Genomic DNA, 22037 nt, shown 5'->3' on the forward strand with positions numbered 1-22037 from the left:
ATGTCTAGAGAAGCCACAGCCACATAGCCCAGTAGGGCATATAATAAAATAAGATACCTTAAAAACTGACAAGTTAGGCAGGGAGTTTGGCCTAGTGGTAGAGTGCTTGCCTAGCATGCACGAAGACCCAGGTTCCGTTCCTCAGTACCACATACATAGAAAAAGTCAGAAATGGTGCTGTGGCTCAAGTAGCAGAGTGCTAGCCTTGAGGAAAAAGCCTAAGGACAGTGCTCAGGCCCTGAGTTCAAGCCCCAGGGCTGGCCAAAAAAAATCCTGACAAGTTACAGCAATACATCTGTATTTGTGGAGGCCTGACAATGTGGAGATACCAAGCTACACACACACACACACACACACACACACACACACACCAATGAGAAAGTTTATCTGATGAATTAGGTACAGTAAGAAATGAATAGGGAGAGTAATAACTAATCAACCATGACAGGGTACAGTAATAAGGTAACTAGCACCACTGCTCTTGTGTTCTGGAGCCATTATTTAGCAGACAGAAGGATCGCATGGACAAAATCACTATGGTTCTGTGATAACCAAGATGGGCACTGAGTGATTCGAACAGGAAGATAGAGTATACAGCGTGGATATGCAGGACAAGTCACATCCTGAGGAGGCCAGAGTAAGACAGGGAGAAATTTTTCTCATGCTACTGTGGTAACGTGTACAAGTTAAAGCTTAGGAATTGTTTGTTACAGAAATTTCCTTTCCAGTATTTTCAGAGTGAGCCAGTGGTGGGTAAGTGTACTCTGGAAAGAAAGACAGAGTTTGGACTCCTGGCTCCTCAGAGAGTAACAGGCCCCATGGACAGACACACCCAGAGAGATCCTAGTCAAAGCAATTGAGTATCTGGCATTATTAAGTAAACACCGGAGTAAGCACTCTCCATGTGTTAGATAATTCGGCAAAATTATGATTGTGTCTTACTGGGTGACTTGGTGACTTTGGCCAAATATCTAGCCTTTCTAATCTGCAAGATTCTCCTTGAGGGAAAAATGAGTTCCTAGTTCATTGTGAGGTTTAAAATGGCATGCACGTGTGTGTGTGTGTGTGTGTGTGTGTGTGTGTGTGTGTGTGTGTGTGGTGTTTGGAATACAGCAGGCCCTACATAAATTACCACTGAAGCCAATAAATGCCCTAACAGAGATGCTGTTGTGGTCTTAGAGTTGCCGTTGTGGGGTCCTGGGGTGTCTGAGAGGAATAAATGAAACAGCCTTCCCGCCCCCAGCATCCCCAAGGATGGACGGTAAGGCTGGGACCTGGAAAGGGCAGCAGGCCCTCCCCTCTTCCTCTCAGCAAACCCTGCCCTGACTCCATGCTGCTGTCTAGGCCTCCCCGTCCACCTCTTGTCTGGCTTCTGTTTCCTCTTCCTCCACACGCCCCATCCACTCACTCAGAAGAAGCACTTGCCACACCCACCTGTCTCCCACAGTTCTCCCTGTTGGTCCCAGTCCAGCAACACCCACCTTCCCTCCTCATCTCCACTGATCTCCCTCAGCTCCTTCCTGCAGCCACAGGGACACACAGCTATGACTCCTGGAGTGATAGGAACTCTCTGCTGGCCCTGGATCCTGGGGGTCAGGCCCTGCCCTCTATGCCTTACCCCTGCCTTTTCATCCCAGATCTTCCCTTCCATCCCTTTACCCCTGCCCCACAGGTCCAGGTACCCCCCCTCCTGTGCCCCCACCTGCCCCTCAAAGCTTGATTTAGGAATCCTCTCTTTCCCTGGAAATCCACCCCCCACTCCTTCCAGGGCCACCTGGGCCCTCAAGCAGCTGTCCTCCCTCCCCTCAAGGTCCCTTATCATTCATTTGCATGTGGTTGGTAAAGATATCCTGATTACCTGCCCTGCCTCTCAGCGCACTTTGTATCTGGGAGACCCTCCCTCCTGTGTCCCCTGAGGTGGCAGCAGCAGGTCCTAAAGTCTCTGCTTAGTCTGACTGAGACTGTAGCATGAAGAAAAGAAGCAGTAGCAGCAATAGTAGTGGGGTATTGACAGCAGCAGTGGGTGGAGAGGGCAATAGCAAGGGCCTGCCTGCCTGCCTTCCTTCCTTCCTTCCTTCCTTCCTTCCTTCCTTCCTTCCTTCCTTCCTTCTAGAACAAGTTCTAGCTAGGCAGCCAAGTTGTCCTTGAACTCATGACCCTTTTGCCTTGCCCTTCCAAATGATGGGATTGTAATAAACTACCACACTGGGTCTGATGAATTTTTTTTAAGACTAGGTATGTGGACGCTGTCAGCATGAAGAATCTGCGTTTTTGCTGGACTGTGTGTCCTCAGACACGGCGAGTGACAGCTGTTCACTCTACTCACCGGACTCTCAGCGGCCGCCATGTAAGGTGTGAGATTCATAACCCAAAGCATTGGATGTCACCCCAGGCTTGTGACCCCCTCCATTAGCCAGCACCTAGGCGCTGAGTGTAGAATTTAGTCTCAAGGTTCCTGCTGACAGATTTGTGAGCCCTGATCTGAGAACAGCACGAAGAGCAGAGTGTCTGTCCTGGTATATATCGTGGGACTCCATGGCTCCCTGTACCTGCTGGCAGAGCACTTCCACCAATGTCTCCCTAAGGCTGAAAGCAAAGGCTCTGGGCTCAGATCTCAACGGTGCTGCTTCTCAGATGGGCAGCACTGCTGGTGTTGGCTTCCTTGTGTATAAAGCAGGGATGATGCTGACGGTGGTCAAGGTCCTCAGAGAAACCACCAAATGGACATGTGACCAGGTGTTTATATGAAGGAATTGGCTCCTGTAGATGATGGGTTGCCAAAGGTGACATGAGCAGGACAGACAAACAGGCTGGGAAGCGTTGCCATGGCAGTCGTGAGTGCCAGGGAAGCCCCAAGGAAGAATTTCTCCCTCGGGGAACCCACCTTTTCTCTTCCGTCCTTCAGCTGACTGGAGGAGGCCCACCCTTATTCCTGGATTCTGGAGGTGATCTGCTTTCCTCACAATCTCTTCATTTAAATGCTACCCACATCCAAACCAAACCAAACCAATATCCTTTGTAGAAACCTCTAAACCTGTTGACTTCATAATTGGGCATCACAGGCTGGCCAACGTGACACATGAAATGAATGATGATGATGACGATGACAATTATGACAGTGACATGACCCTTGCAGGTCTATAGAAAGACTCAGCAGGTTGGAATGTGGGTGTTATTTTTCCAGTGTGCCATCCCCCCTCCCCATCCCACCAGCAAACCCCACGGTTTCAGCAAACATTCCAGGTAGGTTAACCCAGCTGGCTTAGTTCTAATGGACTACCACACAGCACCTGAGCACACCAGTCCATTAATAGCACCCCCGCTCTGACCCAGATCCCCTCCCTCCCATGTCTGTCACCACACTCTGGAGTCTCCAGTGCTTTAAACCTTAAGCTCCAAATCACTCCGGGTCACAACTCAGTGGGTCCCTAGCCAGCACCGCTGCTCTCCCTCGCAGACTGTGGCCCTTGGCCCTCTGTGAGTTTGGATGCTGAGTTGTGGGAAAACTAATTTAGTTCTGTCTGTGCAAAATGCCAAGACAGAAAGAGCACTCGTATTTGTCGTTGATCCGTGGCAGACAAAAGCAGTGCAGTGGTGAGACTCAATAAAGGTGAGAAATTGGGGCTTCTTTTCTTTGACTAAGAGTCTTTCACTTGTTTGCAGCGCACAGGGAAGGGCATGTGCAGGAGACAGAGAGGGCATAATGTGAGATAGGATTAGGTGAATGGTGTGGTGACTGCATGCGTGTGTGCTGGCGGCTGCATAGCAGGGTTGTCCTGCCAGTTTTCAAGGTCACTGATGCCCAGTTCTGCTCGGCAAAGCTTCATCAAGCCAGGCTCTCCTGTGAGCCACCATGGGCTCGGTGGATCTCCATAATCAGAGCTCAGGCTGCTTAGATGGTGTGCAGGCCCTGGCTTCTTAGTCCTCACCAACCCTCACTCTGGCTCTGCCCAGACACCACAGCCAGGCCAGGTCACTCAGGCTGCCTCAGAGGCTCACACGCCCTTCAGAGTGATGGAAACGTGGGTAGGAAACCGAGATCACGCCTGCGAGTAGCTAGGTCCCCCTGACATTCACACTCCAGCGCTGTCACTGGGACGGCTCGTAGGAGGCTGTGCAAACACACTCTCACACATGCACACATGTAAACATGCATGTACATGCACACACATCACAATAACACACCTGCACGTGTGGATGAATATAAAACACCCATGCAGATGGGCGCTGATGCCTCTCGCCTATAACCCTAGCTACTCAAGAAGCACTGTGTGCATGCAGATGTGTACACACATGGTGACTCACGTTTGCACATGTCCAAGTGCATGCTGGGACACACATGCACACATCATGTACACAGAGCCCCATTGAGCACAAGCAATCAGGAGCCTAGACAAATCACTGAATTTCTAAACTGTCCTGGAGTTCACAGCCCCCTGGATGCCCCAAACACCCAGGATGGGCTAGCATCAGCTCCCAGCCCACACTCCTGGAGCTGGGCCTTCCGGCAGGTCCTATAGAGGAGGAAAATGCAGAGGAGGAGCCTGCTTATCCTGTCCAACCAGGAAGACCAAAGTGAAAACAGAAAATCGGCACAGAATCCGAGAAGCTCATGTTACGGACTGTGGTCACAAAGCCCAGCAGGGTGTCATGAAACGCACACCACTCCCAGAGCCGTAATAATTCTAGATCACATCCCTTAAAAAATGGAAAGATGTATAACTGAGCAACCTGGAAAAGAAGGAAAACCCTTGCCTAGGACATGCAGCGTGGAGGGTGAGGAGAGGTGACCACACAGAGATGATGGGAGAGGCTGAGGGAATGCAGCAGGGGCCATGTGTGATGGGCGCATGCGTGTGGAGGATGTGCTATACTGTGAATGTGTACTTGAAGTCTGCACACACGCATGTGCTCTTGAACTTTGTTACCCCTTCCCATGTTTTTCTCCCACTTTCCCTCCCCCACTCCTTCCCACTCATCTTGTTTTTCTCTTAAGCTTAGGTCAGCTCTGAACAGCCACCCTCCGATCTCAGCCTCCTGAGTAGCTAGGATTAGAGGTATGTGCCACCAGTACCTAGCTTTCGACCTGTCTTCTTTACCGACAGAATCTCTCTTATGTGTTTGTGAGGGTAACAGAAGGCCAATGAACAAAACCTCTAACACACTCCCTGACTCTGTGACAAATAAACCATTGCGATTGGTCCCCAAATCCCCAAACACCTGAGCACTCAGTTTCACCCGTCTCCAGCCTCCTCATCCCTGAAGTGGGCCTAGTCTCTGATCTTCAAGGCCCCCCAAGGCCCAACACAGTGCACCCCTTTATACAGTCTTGTTCTGTGTGAAGTATGGGTTCATGGTGGATTTCAAAACACCTCCCCTGTACTGGAAACTCCCTTCTGCAGGGCTCTTTGTTCACTCCATTCTCTGGAAGCTTCTGCAGGGCAGAGACCATGTCTGCTTTTTGAAGCTGTGACCCAAGCCCCAGTGTAGCACCTGGCACTTAATATTTACTCAGCAAATATTTGCTGAATTAATGAAGACTCAATGCAAGATGATTTTAATGTTAGCCTGTGTCTGCAACTCCCCCCCACTTCTTTCATTGCTTTTTGCCTCACCTTTTCAGATAAGCAGGTGTTTCTGTGTGCAAGCCTCAAGGAAGGACCTGACAGTTGAAAATGGAACAAAATCACCCAGGGTTGCAAAGCTTGGTCCTGAGAAAATGGAGGGAGAGAAAGTGATCAGAAAGGTGGAGGGACAGAGCATTGCTTCCCAGCTTCTCAGGCTAGAGAAGCCTTTTCTGAAACCCACAGGAGGAAGAGGTGAGAGGAAAGAGTAACACTTTAGCAGAGAAAAGCCTTCTAACCATGAGCTCTCAGAACGCCCGCAAGGACACCCGCTGGCTCCCAGAATGAGGGATGAGGATAAAGGCAAAGGCTGCACAGGTTGCCTGGATCATGTATCCACCCATCCTCCTTCGCTCACTGGCCAGGCACTGCTGGAGAGTGCCTGGGACCTGTCCTGGGAAGCCCTGCTTAAGCCAGGCCAAGTCCTGGAGGAGGGCCCCAACGCTCAGGTGGGTTCAGGGGCATAGCAACAAGGCGGAATCAGTGCCTCACATCTCAGGAACCCTCGAGAGCTTCTGGGGTGAGGCACCTCCCCTACCCCCCCCCAGGACACCAAACACTCAGATGGCTGCACCCCCGAGCCCCCCAGGGCACTGCTAGAATTTACCAGAGTCCGTGGAGACTGAGGAAAACCTCAGATAAACAGATCAAATGAAATACGGCTGCCCAGGCACAAAATGCATGCATGCAGACAGAGGCTCCGTGAGGGGCAGAGAGAGAAAGATGCCAGGGACAAGCTGGGCTCCGCCACGCAGGTTTGTTCAGCCAATGTGCAGGCAATGACAACTCATCCTTCTCTGCAACCTTCCCCCCCCCCTCTCTCTCACACACACACACACACACACACACACACACACACACACACACACACACACACACACATTTCCCTGACAAAAATACCAATTGCCCAGAGCTGAACCTACTTCTCCAGAGCATCCTCCAAGTCTAGAAGCTTCTCTGTCTGACGGCCAGTTGGGTTACTAAGTTCACAGTTGACATTTCTCTCCAGGACCCAGTGTCTCAGGGCTTCCCTGCCTTTTCCCTTCTCCCTCCCCCTTCTCTTCCTCTCTTCTCCCTTCCCCCTCTCCAACCCTTTCCTTTCTTCCCTCTTCCCCTCCCACTCTCTTGCAGACCCCTCACGGAGCAGGAGGGTTCCCTAGCTGGAGTGGAGGGGTGCAGATGTCCCCTCCAAGGCCTGGCCCATAGTGTGTTCTGGGCCTTCTCCCAGCAGCTCGGCTCTGTCCCACCCACTTGCTGGCCCTGACCTTCTGTTGTGACCACCAAGGCCATCTCCACCCTTGGCCAGCTGCTCTCCTCTGGGTTCCTACAGCCTGGGCACCAGGCACTGGTCTCCATGCTGCCAAGCTCATTTGTCTCCACCCAACACAGTGACCCTGGGGCCCTGGCTCCCCCCTCCCTGTCCCCGTGCCCTGTATGTGCCTGATGCTCAGTGGTGGCTTCTGGAAGGTGGCCCTGGCCTCTCCCTCCCCTTCTCCCCCTGTCCCCAGCCTGTACTCCCCTTCCCCCTCTTCTTCTTCCTCTTGAGTGGATGTTCCCCTGCTCTAGGGGACAGAAGGGCAGGCAGAGACTGAGAAGTTGCAGAGACATTTATTAAAACCATTTGAGTCACCCCAACACCTGAGAATGTTCTTGCTGCTTCCCAATGGCTATCCCCTCCCCTCCTGCTGGCTGTGCCCGCCTCATCTGTCAAAGGGATACCCCGCTGTCTCTGGTGGGACGAGGGGTCAGCTATGCTGGTGAGTGGCTTGGATTGGGCTAAAAGGTGAAGGCGGAAGAGGTGCTAATTTGGAGATCAGAAGGACCCAGAATGGGGTTTAGGGGACTGGAGAATTGAGTAGAACCCACACCGGGTCACAATGCACTCCAGGCAATGATGTGGTGGGGGGCGCTGGAGCCCCTGCTCTCCTCCTCTGCCCACCTCTGCTAAGCTAGGTCACTCTGCACACTCTACATGGCTACGAGACGTTCAGTCCCCACTGGCCATGGGCCTGGGGACACCGGTGGGCCGGGGGTGGCAGGGCCTAGCCCTGGAACCCCAGCTCCTTGTACTTGGACGCCATGTCATTCCGGAACAGCTCCAGAGCCTTTCTCATGGCTCCCTGGGCATCGGCCCCGAAGTCCCCAGCATGCTTGCTCTGCAGGACCTGGATGATGGCTTCCGAGATGAACTGCAGGAAGGAGACCAGACAGGGAGTCAGGAGGAAGGACAAGCTCAGGCCAGCAGGGTGGTCTGCACAGTTCAGCTCCTTCAAACCTCACACTGGGACTCAGATACCACCATCCTTGCTTTACAGATGGAGAAACTGAGGCATGGGGAAACAAGGTCATAAGGGCTGGAGGGGGCATTTGAACTTAGGGGTGGCTTTGACATCTGTATCCTGAACCCTGTCCCCCTGCCTTGCTGTCCAGGGTTGGAGCCCAACTGCCACTGAGAGAGACAGAGACGGAGAGAGAAACAGAGACAAAGAGAGAAACAGAGACGAAGAGAGAAACAGAGACAAAGAGAGACAGAGAGAGACAAAGAGACACAGACAGACAGACAGACAGACAGACAGAGACAGATGGAGAGACAGAGAGAGCTCTGCACCTCCAACATCAGCTGTGGAAAAGAAGGGGTGCTCTAGACCCTATTCTACCCAGGGTTGTGCGGTCAGGAATTCTAGAAGGAAACTTCCTTTAGAGTGTGTTTTCTTCCTGTGCTTTTGACTCTGTGGACCAGGGACCCTCTTTCTGTTGGGGACAGCAACGCGTGATGCATAGCAGTGTGATGCAAATGTTGGTGAGAGGCATGTGTGTAGAGGAGGAGGGAGAGGGAGGAGGGAGAGGAGGGGAGGGGAGGGAGGGGAGGGGAGAGGATGTGTCCACAACTCTGCAACCCAGAACTACAGTGGAAGACCAGGATGTAAAATGTCACTAGGCGTCTCCACCTTGAATCAGGATTTGGCCCTAATTGCAGCCCTGGCTGACATTTCACAGAGGAGATGGACAAATGGCTGCCCGAGGTCCCAGAGCAGGTGGATGGCAGGGTGGAATCGTGCCCAGGGGACTGGGTGAGCAGTGCCAGGGCTGAGGCGGGGATGGAGAGAGTGCTGAAAGTGGTCACACAAGTATCCCCCAGGACATAGCGGGTAGCCTGGGGAGCCATCCGCTGAAATCCACCTGAAATGTCACAAATCGAGTGTCGAGTGTCGCTGGAGTGGGGGAGGCTGCTCAGTGAGTGCTGCCCTCCGAGGACCTGTCCTGCCCTGAATGACTTCACTGTAAACTGGGGACTGAGATGAGCTCATGGCACCCCAGCCTGGTGTCGACAGCAGAGCTGCCGATGTCCAGACAACCAAAGCAGAAGTGGCTCGCAGTGCCTGCTGCCCTCTGTCCTGGCCTCACTCTTGTTTTGGTGTGCAGTGACATGCACTGGCCTTCCATAAATTATGAAGAAGATGGGCCAAGAGCGTGGCCTAGTGGTAGAGTGCTTACCCAGCACGCACAAAGCCCCAGGTTCGATCCCTCTGTACCACATACACAGAAAAGGCCAGAAGTGATGCTGTGGCTCAAGTGGCAGAGCACTAGCCTTGAGAAAACCCATGGACAGTGCCCAGGCCCCGAGTTTCAGCCATGGGACTGGCCAAAAAAAAAAAAAGAATGAAGAAGATGGGACAAGAACCCTGTAGTCTAGGTCACTCATGCAGCCAGGCATATGAGTACCAAACAAGCCTCACTCAGTGCACAGGCCCTGCAGGAGTTAAAACAGAGCACAAGGGGCCCTCAATGCCTCATTCAGGGATTCTTCTTGAGTCCTTCTCCTTAGAGTAATAACCCAAGTGCATGCTAGGCGTATCCTCACCTCAAGGCTGCATGTTCCTAATTATTATTGTTGGTACTGGGGCTTGAACTCAGGGCCTCAAGTTCTTACTCAACTCTTTTGCTCAAGACTTGAACCATGCCTCTGCTTAAGGCCTTTCACTGGTTAATTGGAGATAAGAGTCTCTTAGATTTGTCTGTCTAGGCTGGCCTCAAATGGTGATCCTCCAGATCCCAGCCTCCAGAACAGCTAGGACTACAGGAGTGAGCCAGCAGTATCTCATCAGAGATGGCTGTGGAAGAAGAACCTGCAGACCAGTCTCTCCACCCCCCTCACTGGCCCCTGCAGGAAAGTGACATCAACAGCTGGTGTCTGGTGTCCCAGAGCTCTGTCTCTCTGCAGAGGTGTTGGAGTCCATCGAAGAGCCTCCAGACACCCCCAGATTGAGCCCCAAGATTCCTGCTTAGGAATCCTGCATGTCATAGTTTCCAACCACACAGAGTTTCTGGAAAAGCAAAGACGTGAGTGAGGGTTCTCTGCCACCCTGTTTTGCTCTGGTGCTCATGCACAAAACACTCCCCCCTTGCCCTGCCTCAGTTTCCTAATCTGTGCAGTGGGTGGGTAGAAAAATACTGCCACTTGTGGAAAGGATGGAAGATGTATGCTGGATCTCCCACCCCTTGTCTCCATGAGAACAGAAGACATGAAATCTGCCATGCTGTTTGTGTTGTGGGGTTCTAGGAGGAGACTAAACAAGGGTTCCACCCACTGAGCAGTGAGAAGCCAAGCTGGGACTTGAATGCCAAGGCCCTTGAAGCCTTCCCGCCCTCTCCTGCCTGAGGCTTCCTACCTCCAGGTACGCCACAGGAATCTTGTGCTTGGTGGCGTGGGACTGGGCCAATGGCTTGAGCTCCGCCTCATGCTGCCCTTTCTTCTTCAGGATGCCACCCAGGGCAGTGAGCACGGTGGTGCCATGCTTCTTTAGATCCTCAGATGCCTTCATCTCGTCCTCTGACTTGAGGTTCTTGAACTTGTCAAACTTCTCTAGGGTCTCAGGGTGGCCTTTAAAGAGCCTGGGAGACAAAAGAGGGCTGGAGTGAGATGCAGGATTGTGCACCTCTCTGGGCCTTGGCTTCCTCATCTGGGAAATGAAGATAAATTGTCCCTCCCGAAAAGATTAAATGAGATAGTGTATGCTCCGTGCTATCTGGAGGTGAAGGCCTGTGCCTCTGAGGGGCAGAAGGCAAAGGCATCTCTGCTCGTGGCCTCGGCTTGCCCTGTCTCCTCCATCCTATCAGGGGAGGGCATTATGGTGTCTGGGACACGGGGCCTTCAGAGCCCTGCATTGCACCAGCGCCCGTGTGCACTGGCGCTGTGCTTGGCTGCCTTCTGAATCTCTCTTTAGCACCATTCACTCATCCCCATTTTACAGGAAGCAGGGCTCAGAGGTGTGACATCACCAACAGGAGTTGGGGCTGTGCGCAGAGGAGCTGGGCTGAAACCAGGAGTGAGCAATCCTGGCTCAGGCCAGGGGCAGGTCTGCAGCCCCCTGCCTGACGTGCTCCACTGTTGCCTGTGACAGCCTCCCCACCGCCCGCTGGCCTCGAGGCCGCCTCCCAAACCCCCAGAGCTGAGAATGGGGGACCCACCAGATTCACAGACCCGGTGATGCGCCCGCCTGGCACCATGAGCCTCTGCCATGACACTTACACTTGTCTGTGCCCTAAGCTACTGGGCCCAGGAATCCGATTCTGGTGGCCTCTGACCTAGAGGCCTGCAGGGAGGTGCCCCTGTGGTCAGGACACTGGGTTTCTCTTTAATCTGAAAGCAAGTTCCAGTTACTGGGGGTCATCAGTGGACCCCAGCCTCCTGTCTGTCCATTACTCTGTCTTCCTGTCCTCTTGCCAGTCCAGCAGACTCTGTGGCTCCTCCCTCCCTCCCATCCCCCATCCTCATTGCCTGCTCCCAGCCTGGCAGAAATCAACACCTGCAAAGCATGCACCAGGAGCTGCTGGCAGCAAGGAGGGATGGGCAGCCCAATGCCAGTGCTCAGAGCCTGGTAAATAGAGGTTGAGCAGCTGGACCTCAGCCCTGACACGCAGGCGACCACAGTAGAGGGTGCAGGAGGAAGGCACTACAGATCCTTGATCATGCATGCAGCCCTCTGTCCTCAGCCACCAGACAGGATTCACAGTGTTCTGGGAGCCCGGGGCCCGGGGCCCTGCTCAGTTCATGTTTGGACAAGCTGATGTTGCACACGTGGGTGACAATGTCATCCTGGAGATCCCCAGGCAAGAGGCAACTTCCAGAGAGGAGGTGAATGGAACCCTTCTTCCCTGAGACAAACCTTGCCTCACTCTACTCTTGCTGGTTAGTCCACAAGCAACTCTCCAGTCTGCTGATCAAACTTCCCAGGTAAACACATGGGCACATACAGATGCACACTCCAGCTTCCAGTAATCCTGAACCACCTGCATTGATATGGCACTTACTGTGTATGTGCAAGCTGGGTGGTGGTGGCTCACACATAAAATTCTAGCTACCTATGAGGCTGAGATTAGGAAGATCTCAACTCAAGGCCAACCCTAGGCAGAAGAGTCCAGAAGACTCCACAGCAACAGAAAGAAGCTGGATGTGCTGGGGCATGCCTGTCGTCTCAACTATGGCAGGAAGCAAAAGAAGCGATCACAGTTCAGGCATGTGATTATCTAAAAATAACAAGGGCAGCTGGGTACTGGTGGCTCATGCCTACAGTCCTAGCTAATCAGGAAACAGAGATCTAAGGATGATGGTTCAAAGCTAACCAGGGCAGGAGAATCTGTGAGACTTTCCAATTAACCATCAGAAAATCAGAAGTGGAGCTGTGGCTTAAGTGGTGCAGTGCTAGTCTTGAGCAATAAAAATGCAGGGAAAGGGAATCAATGTATGTGAAGTAATGCACCTTCAATCTGGCGAATGTAAAGTAACCTTTCTATTAAAATGGAAAAAAATGCAGGGATGGTATCCAGGCCCTGCATTCAAGCCCCAAAACTCTCACAAAAAAAATATAGGGCAAGGAAAGAGCTAGAGATAGGATATGGTACAAGGATAGAGAGCTTGAGTTGAAAAAAAACAAAACACTATTACGGAAAGAAAGAAAAGGAAGGAAGGATAGAAAGAAGGAAAGAAGAAAGAAAAAAAGGAAGAGACAGAAAGAATGGGTGATGCAGCAGAGTTTATGTGACAGCTCAGGAAACTGAGGCACAGAGTGCTTCTGTGACACTGGTATTTAGCAAGGTAGTCTGGCTTCCTGCCTACACTGTGGGTGACAGCTTGGGCTTTGTCATTGTCACACCAAGACATTTACGTGCAAACTGAAACATGCAGCCCCTAGTGTATGCATGCATGCCGCACCATTGCGTGAGCATGCCCAGCCACATAGGCAGAGTCACGTAGGCAGAAGGCACCAGGTGATGGTTGCAGTGCCTCCCTCGGGGGATGACCTTTGTATTCCTCCAGGGTGCCAGGGCTGTCCACAGCCATGATCAATGTCCCTGAGTCACACCAGGGCCTCATCCAAAGCCACATACGTCACTGACAGCTCGTCTCTGTCACCTTCATCCAAGGGTCCCTGAGCTCCTGACTATTATTATCTGGCGACAATGATCCTTGGATTCATGCTGACAGATGGGAGACCTGGCAGCCCAAGCAAGGCCCAAGGTCAGAAAGCTGGAAGGTGACAGAGACACAGGAGGGCCAGGGATCAGAGGCCAAGGCAGAAGGGGATCTTGGTTTCCTGGGATCTAGGGTTAAGAATGGGGACCCCTAAGTTCTGGGACCAGCTCTGGCTTCTGTGTGCTGTGTGTTGCCGAAGAAGTCACACACCCTCTCTGGGCCTTGACTCTACATAAGTAAACCAAAAGGGCTGGAGTGGAGGATGAGCCCAGGCTTGCTGGCCAGCACAGAGTCCCCAACCCTATTTCCTGGGCCACAGCCCCCGGCCCTGCAGAAGTGGCACCACAGTAGGGTGGGGGCTCCTCCACGTTTCCACAGCAGTTCTGGTCATACATTCAGTCCTATTGTCAGCCTTCCTGGCTCAGCAAATGTGTGGTCAGACACTCAGAAATGGGGAAGGTGGGGGAGGGGGAGGCACGGGGGGAGGGTCATGTTCCTGCCATCTTCTGAATGGAGGCCAGTGGGAAAACCAGATGGGACCTGACTACTGACACAGACCCATGGAAATCCTTTGGGTTCTCCTGGGGAAAGCCCATTCCAGGGAAGTTCCGTCAGGCCCTGTAACAGAACCAAGAGCAGAGCCTCTCTGTTCAGTGTGGCCATGATGATGATGATGATGATGATGATGATGATGATGATGATGATGCTTTACAAGGCTTAGATGAGTGCATGAAGGTGAAATCTAGTGGGGCCTGGCAGTCAGCAGACAGGCTGACTCCATCTTCCCCTTATCTCCACCTGACTAAGAGGTCAGCTCCTAGCCAGGCACTGGTAGCTCAAGCCTAGCTACTCAGGAGGCTCAGATCTGAGGATCAGGGTTCAAAGCCAACCTAAGCAGGAAAGTCTATGAGACTCTTATCTCCAATAAACTACTCAGAAAAGGCCAGAAGTGGTCCTGTGGCTCAAATGGTAAGTGCTAGCCTTGAGTAAAAGAAACCCCAAGACCAGAAAGAAAAAGGAGGTCAACTCCTGCCTAGACAGAGTGGGGACCCTAAAGGGGAAATCTCCCCCTATGGTTTGAGATACAACACGGCATGACACCTCTTGGAATATTCCAGAGTCCTCAGTCCGGAAGGTATCACAGCCCTCCAGGTCCCTGGCTGCTGCAGGTCCCTGGCAGGCCTCTCTTCTCTGCCCCCAGAAGGGAGGGAACATTGCCCAATGGTGCCAAGTCTCCTTAAGGTTGCACAAGTCTCTGCCTTGAGGCTGGCAGGGGCTGCCACCTCAGCAAGAGGCCTGCTGCTCCACTTACTTCAATCCCTTCCCTTCCCATGGCAGCACGGACTGCTATTTCACTGCATCCTGGGTCCTAGGCACGGGGGCCAGCTGGGATCTCAAATGCCTCAGATAATTTACTGCTTGGCAGGTCCTGCAGAAGGCTGCTTGGTGGCATGGGGGACCTGTCTTGACCCCTCAGATGTCAGCCTGGTGGTATGGCATGGGATGGGCATGGTTGGGGGGCGGGAGGGCTGTCATAGCCTTGGGCCTCTCTGACAGGGACAGCAGGGAAGAAAGTGTAGGGGAGCCATATAGGGTGCCATCTAGAGAACAGGAAGCTGGCTCTCCTTCCTGTATTCTGCATGGAGCCCAGAGATCTGTGACGAAGACTTGCCCTGCTCACAAATGGGGAACAATTCCTTTGCAAATGTGATTTCAAGGACAAATTGGGGGTAAGCCAGGACCTGCTTCCCCAGAAGCAGACCCACTGAGCACAGCCCAGGAGGACTTTGATCTGAGCTGCCCAGATGTGGGAGAAGGGGTGGGGGAAGAGAGAACCCAGCATCAGCATTCCTTTCTCACAGAATTTTGGATTTAGGGTGTGGGGGAGACATTCAGAACTTCTCTGGCTAAGTTTGGAAACCACTTCATTCAAGCTTTCAAAGTGAAGATATACTCAATACCACAGGTTGCAAATAGGCCTCTCAGCCCTTTGCTAATTACAGGGCTCAGCATTTGTAATAGTTAACAAACATTTCTAGAACTCATTATATGTCAGGAACCAGGCCTGTTCTTTCCAAACAGGAAAGAACATTCACTTCTACCCTATGATGTAGGAATGAGGGCTTATTTTTCCCCCATCCAAGATAAGAAACATCCTCAGAGAAATTGAGAATCTTCCCAAAGGCCACACAGCTGCCCAGAGATAGAGCCAAATCTAGATGCAGCAGGTCTTCACTTTGAAGGCCATGTCCTTTTAGCCTGGAAATTTATAAGCATTTGTGAGTTTGTGGTTTTGGGGTATCTTCTTCCTCTCTGAACCCTCAGTTAATAGGTAAGGTGGCTGGACAAGACTTTAGCCCTATTCACTCTGACTACCTACAATTCCAAGATTCATTCTGATGGATTCCAGGCTCTCAGGGTTTGAACCTTATGTTTCTTCCAGCTGTTGATATTAGTCTGGGTGGAATCCTTTATCTTTCCTAAATCCAATCCTTTATTCTCTCAAGCAAAAGAACACAGTATAGGAAGTTTAAGAAACTCCTCTGCCTGGGACAACTGGTCTACCTGGGGCTGATTTCTACCTTAAAATTGAGTATCTGAGATCTTTAGGGGTATGGGTAAGGGGGGCCTAAGGATCCCTTCCTTTTACCTGATGAGGACTTCCTGTCCATGGCCTGCCAGATCAGCCTCCACTTTTCCCCAGACGTTCAGCACCAGCTGCCATTCCCCGTCGCTGAGCCCCATGGTGAAGTCTGAGGAAGACAAGAAGAGTGATGTGGGTTAACTGCTCGGTGTCTAGGCCAGGCAACCAGGGTTTGAAGCTGCCTGGTCCAAAGGGGTTTTTATACCTTCTTGGATGCTGGTTGTAGATCACCTGATGCTGCATGCTTCCCTCCCCTTCTCCTTATGTCCCCTACCCTCCCCTTCCCCCAGGCTCTAATCTCTGCCTTTCTCCAGTCCTCATGTGGGCAGCTATTTCGGGGCAGGTGCCATTGTGGGAGGTAGGACAACTCGGGCAACAGGGGGTGGGGTGTGGATCAAGGGACCAAGCCACTGTCTGGATTCTCACAAGCCAAGGGAAAGGGCACTGTGGAGCCCAAGGCCAAGCAGCCTGAAACTCAACCCTCCTCCTGTCAGCCATCCCAAAGACCCGTCATGTTCTAAGCTTGGGCACAGGCATCCTGCTGGCCCACAACTGTCCTGACCACTGGCAGTCTTCTGTTTTATTTCCTTTCTCTGACCCCAAATGAAAGTGATAAGAAAGAATCTTCGTAGCCACTGGACCTCTGAAATTTATGCACCTATAGAGCGACCCTTGTGTCTCTGTGCAGGGCGTCTGCTGGGGTGAGAGCAGGCAGCACTTCCCACCTCTGCCTGCCACAGGCCCTGTTTCAGCACTTTATATCTGCCAGCTCCTCCAATTCAGGAGCTATGTGTGGTAGACACAGACAGCACCCTTGCTTTACTGAGGAGAAGGTAGGGAGCCATGCCACAGTCACACAGCATCCTAGGTTTGAACTTAGAATGTCAGGACCCTAAGGCCACATTCTTGAAACCTTTCATTTTTTGTTTTATTCATCTGTGTCTCTTAGGTCCTTACACAGAGCTCTGTATAAACTTGAGTTATATAGAGTAAAAGAGAGATGGTAGCCAAGTGCCAGTGGCTCATGTCTATTATCCCACCACAGAAGGTTGAGATCTGAGGATTGTGGTTTGAAGCCAGCCTGGCAGGAAAGCCTATGAGACTCTTATCTTCAATGAACCATCAGAAAGCTGGAAGTGGTGCTGTGGCTTAAAGTAGTAGAGCAGTAGTCTTGAGCATAAAAGCTCAGGAACAGCACTCAGGACCTGGGTTCAAGTCCCATAATTGACATTCCCTCCCCCCAAATAAAGGTTGATGGCCTTGCAAAGAAGGCAAGTGTGATTGGATTTCATTTATATCTTTATGTACCTCCATCTATTCATCCATTCATTCATCCATCATTCATCCACCATCCATCCATTCATCATCTACCCATCATTCATCTACCATTCATCTATCCATCATGTATCACTCATCATTCCATGCCTCCCTCCTTCCAGGGACCCATCCATCATTATCATCTGTCTATCCATCTCACAAACATCACAGCATATCTACTGTATGGCAGTCACCATACTACATGCTGAGGACAGCCAAGTAAAGAAAAAATTTGTGTTTAAGAAATTCCCCACATCCTTGGGGAGATAAGTTGGGGAAATGAAAATACAGTGGGATTTAGTTAGTGCTTTGCTTGAGCTCTGCAGGTGCTTGTCACTGCACAAGGATTTCTGCATTTATTAAGTATTTATTCAGTGCCTCCTGTGGGGAAGATCATTATTTCTGAGCTGAGTATCTGCCTGGTTACTCCGTGTCTATTCTGGCTGTATCAACAGGGACTGACACAAGTAACTCTGTTTTTCTTTCCTGCAAGTCCTCGGTCTTGAACTCAGGGCTTGAACACTATCCTTGAACTTTCTCAAAGCTAAAGCTCTGCCAGTTGAGCCACAGCACCACTTCTGGTTTTTTCGATGTATGTGGTATCAAGGAATCACATCTGGGTCTTCATGCATGCTATGCAAGCACTCTACTACTAGGCCAAACTCCTGGCCCTCCAAGTGACTCTTTTTAGAGACACAACCCTCCTCTGGCCCTGCTGAGACAAGGCCAGCCACATTTAGGGACCACATGATTATACCCCAAACCTGAGGTCAGTTGCAGCTGGTTGGACCAAGACTGACACCTGACTAGGGGCAGCCAATGCCTGAACAGCCAATCAGATCACCTCTTCACACTGGGACTAGGGGCACAGGGGTAAGGATTGGCCAGGTAGTGGAAACATGGCATGAAAACAGGTGAAATTCACGTCTTTGATAGCAAGGAGCATAGAACCCTTAACTTAGAACTGTCCTACACAGCCCTAACTTTGGCCCCTAAGCTCTTTGATCCCCGTACAGCTGGCCAATGACTGTGCAAGGATTGCCACAGGCTGGCCCTTCCCAAATGACCCTGGTATGTCCTTGCAGAGCATCAGATGCTGGCCAGTGAGTGACAGGGCCCAAGGCATCTCAGTCTGCCCTTCCTGACACACTGCTTAGGTGGGCCAGAGCTGAGCCCGCAGGCCTCGAGCATTGCCCAGCTATAGCAGCACAAGGCACACTGGCTGAAGGTCAGGTGGATTTCTGAGGGTTCTCAGGCATGCACTTATTCACTTGTTCCTTTGTTCATTCATTTATTCCACAGCCCTGGACTGAGGGCCTGATCCATGCCAGCATTTATGGAAAAGGCAAAGTCATAGCTGTGCATGGCTTGGCCTCTGGCTGTGGCCCCAGCTACTGGTCAGTGTCTAGAGCATGAGTCCAGGGTAGGGGAGAGGGGACAGAAAGAAGGAGGTGCAGCCAGCTGTCTGGTCACCTCCTCGGCCCCCTGCCAGGAATGGCAGTACTTGGTACTTGATTTATAGCCTCCGTGCTGGCTCTTGGGACACAGTGTGCTGTTTCAGCGCCCTCCTGTGAGCCCCATGGCGAACAAGGGGTGAGTTGGGCAAGGCTGCTCACGTCGGAAATCAGAAACCCCCATCTCTTCTCTGTCTCTAGCCTCCCCAGTTGTCTGAGTATTTAAAATCTCATCAAACCATTAGCGATACTCAAGTGCTTAATGTGCCACTGTCACTGCGCTGGCAGGTGCCCCATTAATGGGGGGGGGGTGCCCCCGGAGAACTGTGGCTTCGAAGTTGATGTACCTTTGAAGTTCTACCATTTATGCTAACGGGGAGTCACCAACATCTGTGTGTACTTTACACATTGCCACAACAGGGTGCCTGCCTCGCAGTTGCTATGGAGACCTGGAGTCTCCAGCTCTGTTTGGGAGGCTGTTACTCTTGCTGTCAGCTGTGGCTGGGCAGGAAGACTGCAGATGTACCAGAAAAGCCAGGCTGCCTTGGTGTATAAAACTCTGCAGCCTTACATCCACGTGTCTGCCCATACGTGCCCACGAGCCCACATAAACACACACACACATACGCACATACACATATGGGTTACTTTGACACCGTGGAGGGGAATTGAGATCCCCTCATGATTCTCCCCCCTCATTTCCCAGAATGCTTTTCATCCTCAAATATGAGACTTACGGAATCCAGCCCCAAGTCTTCAAAATTCTAGAGTCTGAGATCCCAGGATAAAAATTCTGGAGTGTTAATCCTGTCAGCTTTGCACTACTCCAGAAACTTGGGTTCTAGATTCCAGGGTCACGGAGGGTTTGAAATGGAAGCATCTAGAACTCTAGGTCTGTTGTGCCATGGTATCATATTCAGCTCCCACTCAGTATCCTTCTTCTCCTTACAGATCATGGTCTGGCATCGGCTTGCATGCTGGGAACCTTGAGCTCACCATCGACAGCCGAATAAACTGTGTAATACTGGGCTAACGTGTACCTCCACCGCACGCCCTTGCCTGGGCTCTGGGGGCTGTCAGGGACCAGACAGGACTGTCATACAGGGACGCCACAGGCCCTCTGAACACATAAACCCCCAGAGCCCTGGGAGTAAGGCTAGCCCAGGTCTTGTCCCCTCTCCCAAGCCCCAGAGGATTCCCATGGGGCTTTCTAGCACGTGCTGCAGAGTATGCACTGGACCTGTGTCCCCACCGCCATCTTCCTCATGGCCAAGAGTCCATCTGGATGACTTGTGAACTACCCAGCATGTAGGTAGCCAACCATACCTCACAGCAAGTCTGGGAGAATTTTCCATAGGACTTCACTGAGGGAGACCGAGGAAGTGGGAAAAAAAGAGAATGTTGGCTCCTAAAGCCAAGATCGAAGGCCTCCCATCTTGACTGCCTGTCCCCCATCTTCCTAAGAAAGGAGCCCCACCCTCTTCTGTGTAAGGGAGATTCCTTCCAGAGGGGCCCTCCCCATGCTTGTTCAGCCTCTGCCTTGGGCTAAGTCCTCCCTTCTGGGCCAGCGCCAGGCCAGGATTTAGGTTGAGCTAGGTTTGGGGGTGGCAGGACCTTCACTCAACAAGCAGAGGGCCCCTTAAGCTTGATCTGGCCCCCTACTCAAGCCCGCCACCCATAGCTGCTCATGTCTAGCCCCTCTCCAGCATCGTACTGACCACGTCTCCCTGCTCCCCAGCTGTCTTCCCGGAGTGCAGCCAGGCAGCCAGGACTGGGGGTGGGGAGGGGTGTCTTATAGGACAGGGGAGAGGCACAGAGAACTAAAAATACAGTTTCTACACAGGCCCCTCCTTTCCCTGAAGGCCCAGGGGGCCTTATTAGAAAAGGGCTGGCAAGGACACTGGAGCCACATGCCCTGGCAACAGGTGTGGCCTGGAAAAGCCAACCTCCCTCCTCCTCCTCCTTCTCCCACTCCTCCCCAGCCCCACCCTGCACCTGTTATCTGGGGAGCCAGGCCCCCTCTATCTTGAGGCCTATCCCACCCCTGTCCCACACTGTTCCTCTTTCGGGCCCATGTTCCCTCTTCACCCTCCAGGCTCAAACACAGGGTACAGCCAGGGGGAATGGCTTCTCCCCATTTGTACTCCGTGAGCACCTCAATCCTTTCTTCAGAATGAACAACTTATGAACACCTTACTCAGGAAGAAATGGAGGCCCAGGGAAGGCCAGGAAGCCACCCAAAGTTGTAACTGGAGTCCCAGGCCAGAGGCCCAGCTCCTTGGCTTTCACATGTCAGGCCTGTCTGGCTACTTGCCCCAACATGCCAAATAAAGAGACCAGCATGATGAAGGGCAGAGAAAGGAGAGTTATTATAGGCATGGGCAGCTGCAGAAGACAAAGTGAACACTCAGCCCTCCTCCCCACACAGACATGAGCTTTAGGTTGAAATAGACAAAGAATCTCTGGGCAGGAGTAAAAGGTGGTTATTGGATGGTGTGATTGGATGTGGTGGGTTGTTCCTTATCCCCAGGTCCTTACTATGTGGTGGGTGGTTTGTCCCTTTCTTTGGGAGTCATTTAGATCCCTTGTAAATGTGTTATCTATCAGACTGGTCCTTCCTGGAACCCAGGGTGACTACAGGCCAGAAAAAGACTGAGAGAGAGGAGACAGAGGCAAGAGGGGGCTGATGTGCCAAGCTTTTCTCTTCCTTTAATTTACCTATTAGGCATTGACAGGCCCAGGTGGGGAGTTGGTGATTTTCACCAAAGTAGTTTCTAAGCACCTGTTTTAAGCTCTCACAACTAGAAAAGGCCAGCTCCAACATCAGAACCCGAGCACCCTGGCTCTGGATCTATGCGTCATGGCTCAGGAGTGATCGAATTCTGGGATCCTTCCCCTTCAGCCTCTCATCTCCTGACAGCACTAGCAAAGGCCAGACCAATCAGCTCTTCCAATGTTTATCTTATTGTCTGGATTCTGTCCAGGGCCCTCCAGGCTTCTTGGCTGTAAAGGCAGTTTCCCAATGGCTGACGATGGGTTGGCTGCTGCCATCTAGTGGTGCTAAGGAGAAGCACCACTGATTCTTGCAAGTCACCTTCCAAGATTCTTTGTTCTTCCTCATCTCTGACAGCCAGAGTAGGGTCTTTCTGGTCTGTCTACTCATGGCCCTCTGCTTAGAAGATTGAAGATGGCTTTCAAAATTATTACAAGATGAGGCAGCTATACTCCTGTTTTCAAGTGTCTCAATGTCAAATGGAGGTGACAAACCATCTGGAGCAGAGGTTTGAGCAAAGGTCCCAGAGATGGCTAGCAGGCAGGGCTTTGCATGGAGAGGCTGTGACAGGTGCTTGAAAATATAAGGGACTGCAGAGTTTCAGAGCCAAGGTCACAAGCAGCCTGTGCAAAAGCACAGGGACAGACATGTAGGAAGGGGAATGGGAAGGGAGACCATGAGGAAAGACAGGATGAGCAGTGACAAGCTCGTGGAGGCTCAGGTCTGATCTTCAGTTCCACAAGCATTTCTG

At 51.9% G+C, this 22037-nt stretch overlaps 1 protein-coding gene across 1 annotated transcript; it reads right to left on the reverse strand.

The window, feature by feature from the left end:
• Nucleotides 1-7229: 7229 nt before the first annotated feature.
• On the reverse strand, nucleotides 7230-20259 carry Mb (myoglobin). Its single transcript, XM_090357916.1, has 4 exons — nucleotides 20232-20259; nucleotides 15749-15851; nucleotides 10295-10517; nucleotides 7230-7813 (listed from the first exon to the last, which is right to left on the reverse strand). The coding sequence occupies exons 2-4, from the start codon at nucleotides 15841-15843 to the stop codon at nucleotides 7667-7669; spliced, it is 465 nt and encodes a 154-aa protein (XP_090214042.1). The 5' UTR covers nucleotides 15844-15851; nucleotides 20232-20259; the 3' UTR covers nucleotides 7230-7666.
• Between the last annotated feature and the right edge of the window lie 1778 nt (nucleotides 20260-22037).

Source organism: Megascapheus bottae, chromosome 2 (genome assembly GCF_031878675.1).
Source record: "Megascapheus bottae isolate mThoBot1 chromosome 2, mThoBot2.hap1, whole genome shotgun sequence".
Classification (NCBI taxonomy): Eukaryota; Metazoa; Chordata; class Mammalia; order Rodentia; family Geomyidae; genus Megascapheus; species Megascapheus bottae.

Bases quoted from the DNA above. Each gene is read 5' to 3' on its own strand.
- Mb (XM_090357916.1), bottom strand. From the start codon at position 15,843: ATGGGGCTCAGCGACGGGGAATGGCAGCTGGTGCTGAACGTCTGGGGA. The intron at 10,518-15,748 runs GTAAAAGGAAGG...TTTGTCTCCCAG, and splicing joins GGACAGGAAGTCCTCATCAG to GCTCTTTAAAGGCCACCCTG. The intron at 7,814-10,294 runs GTAGGAAGCCTC...TCCTTCCTGCAG, and splicing joins TTCCTGTGGCGTACCTGGAG to TTCATCTCGGAAGCCATCAT.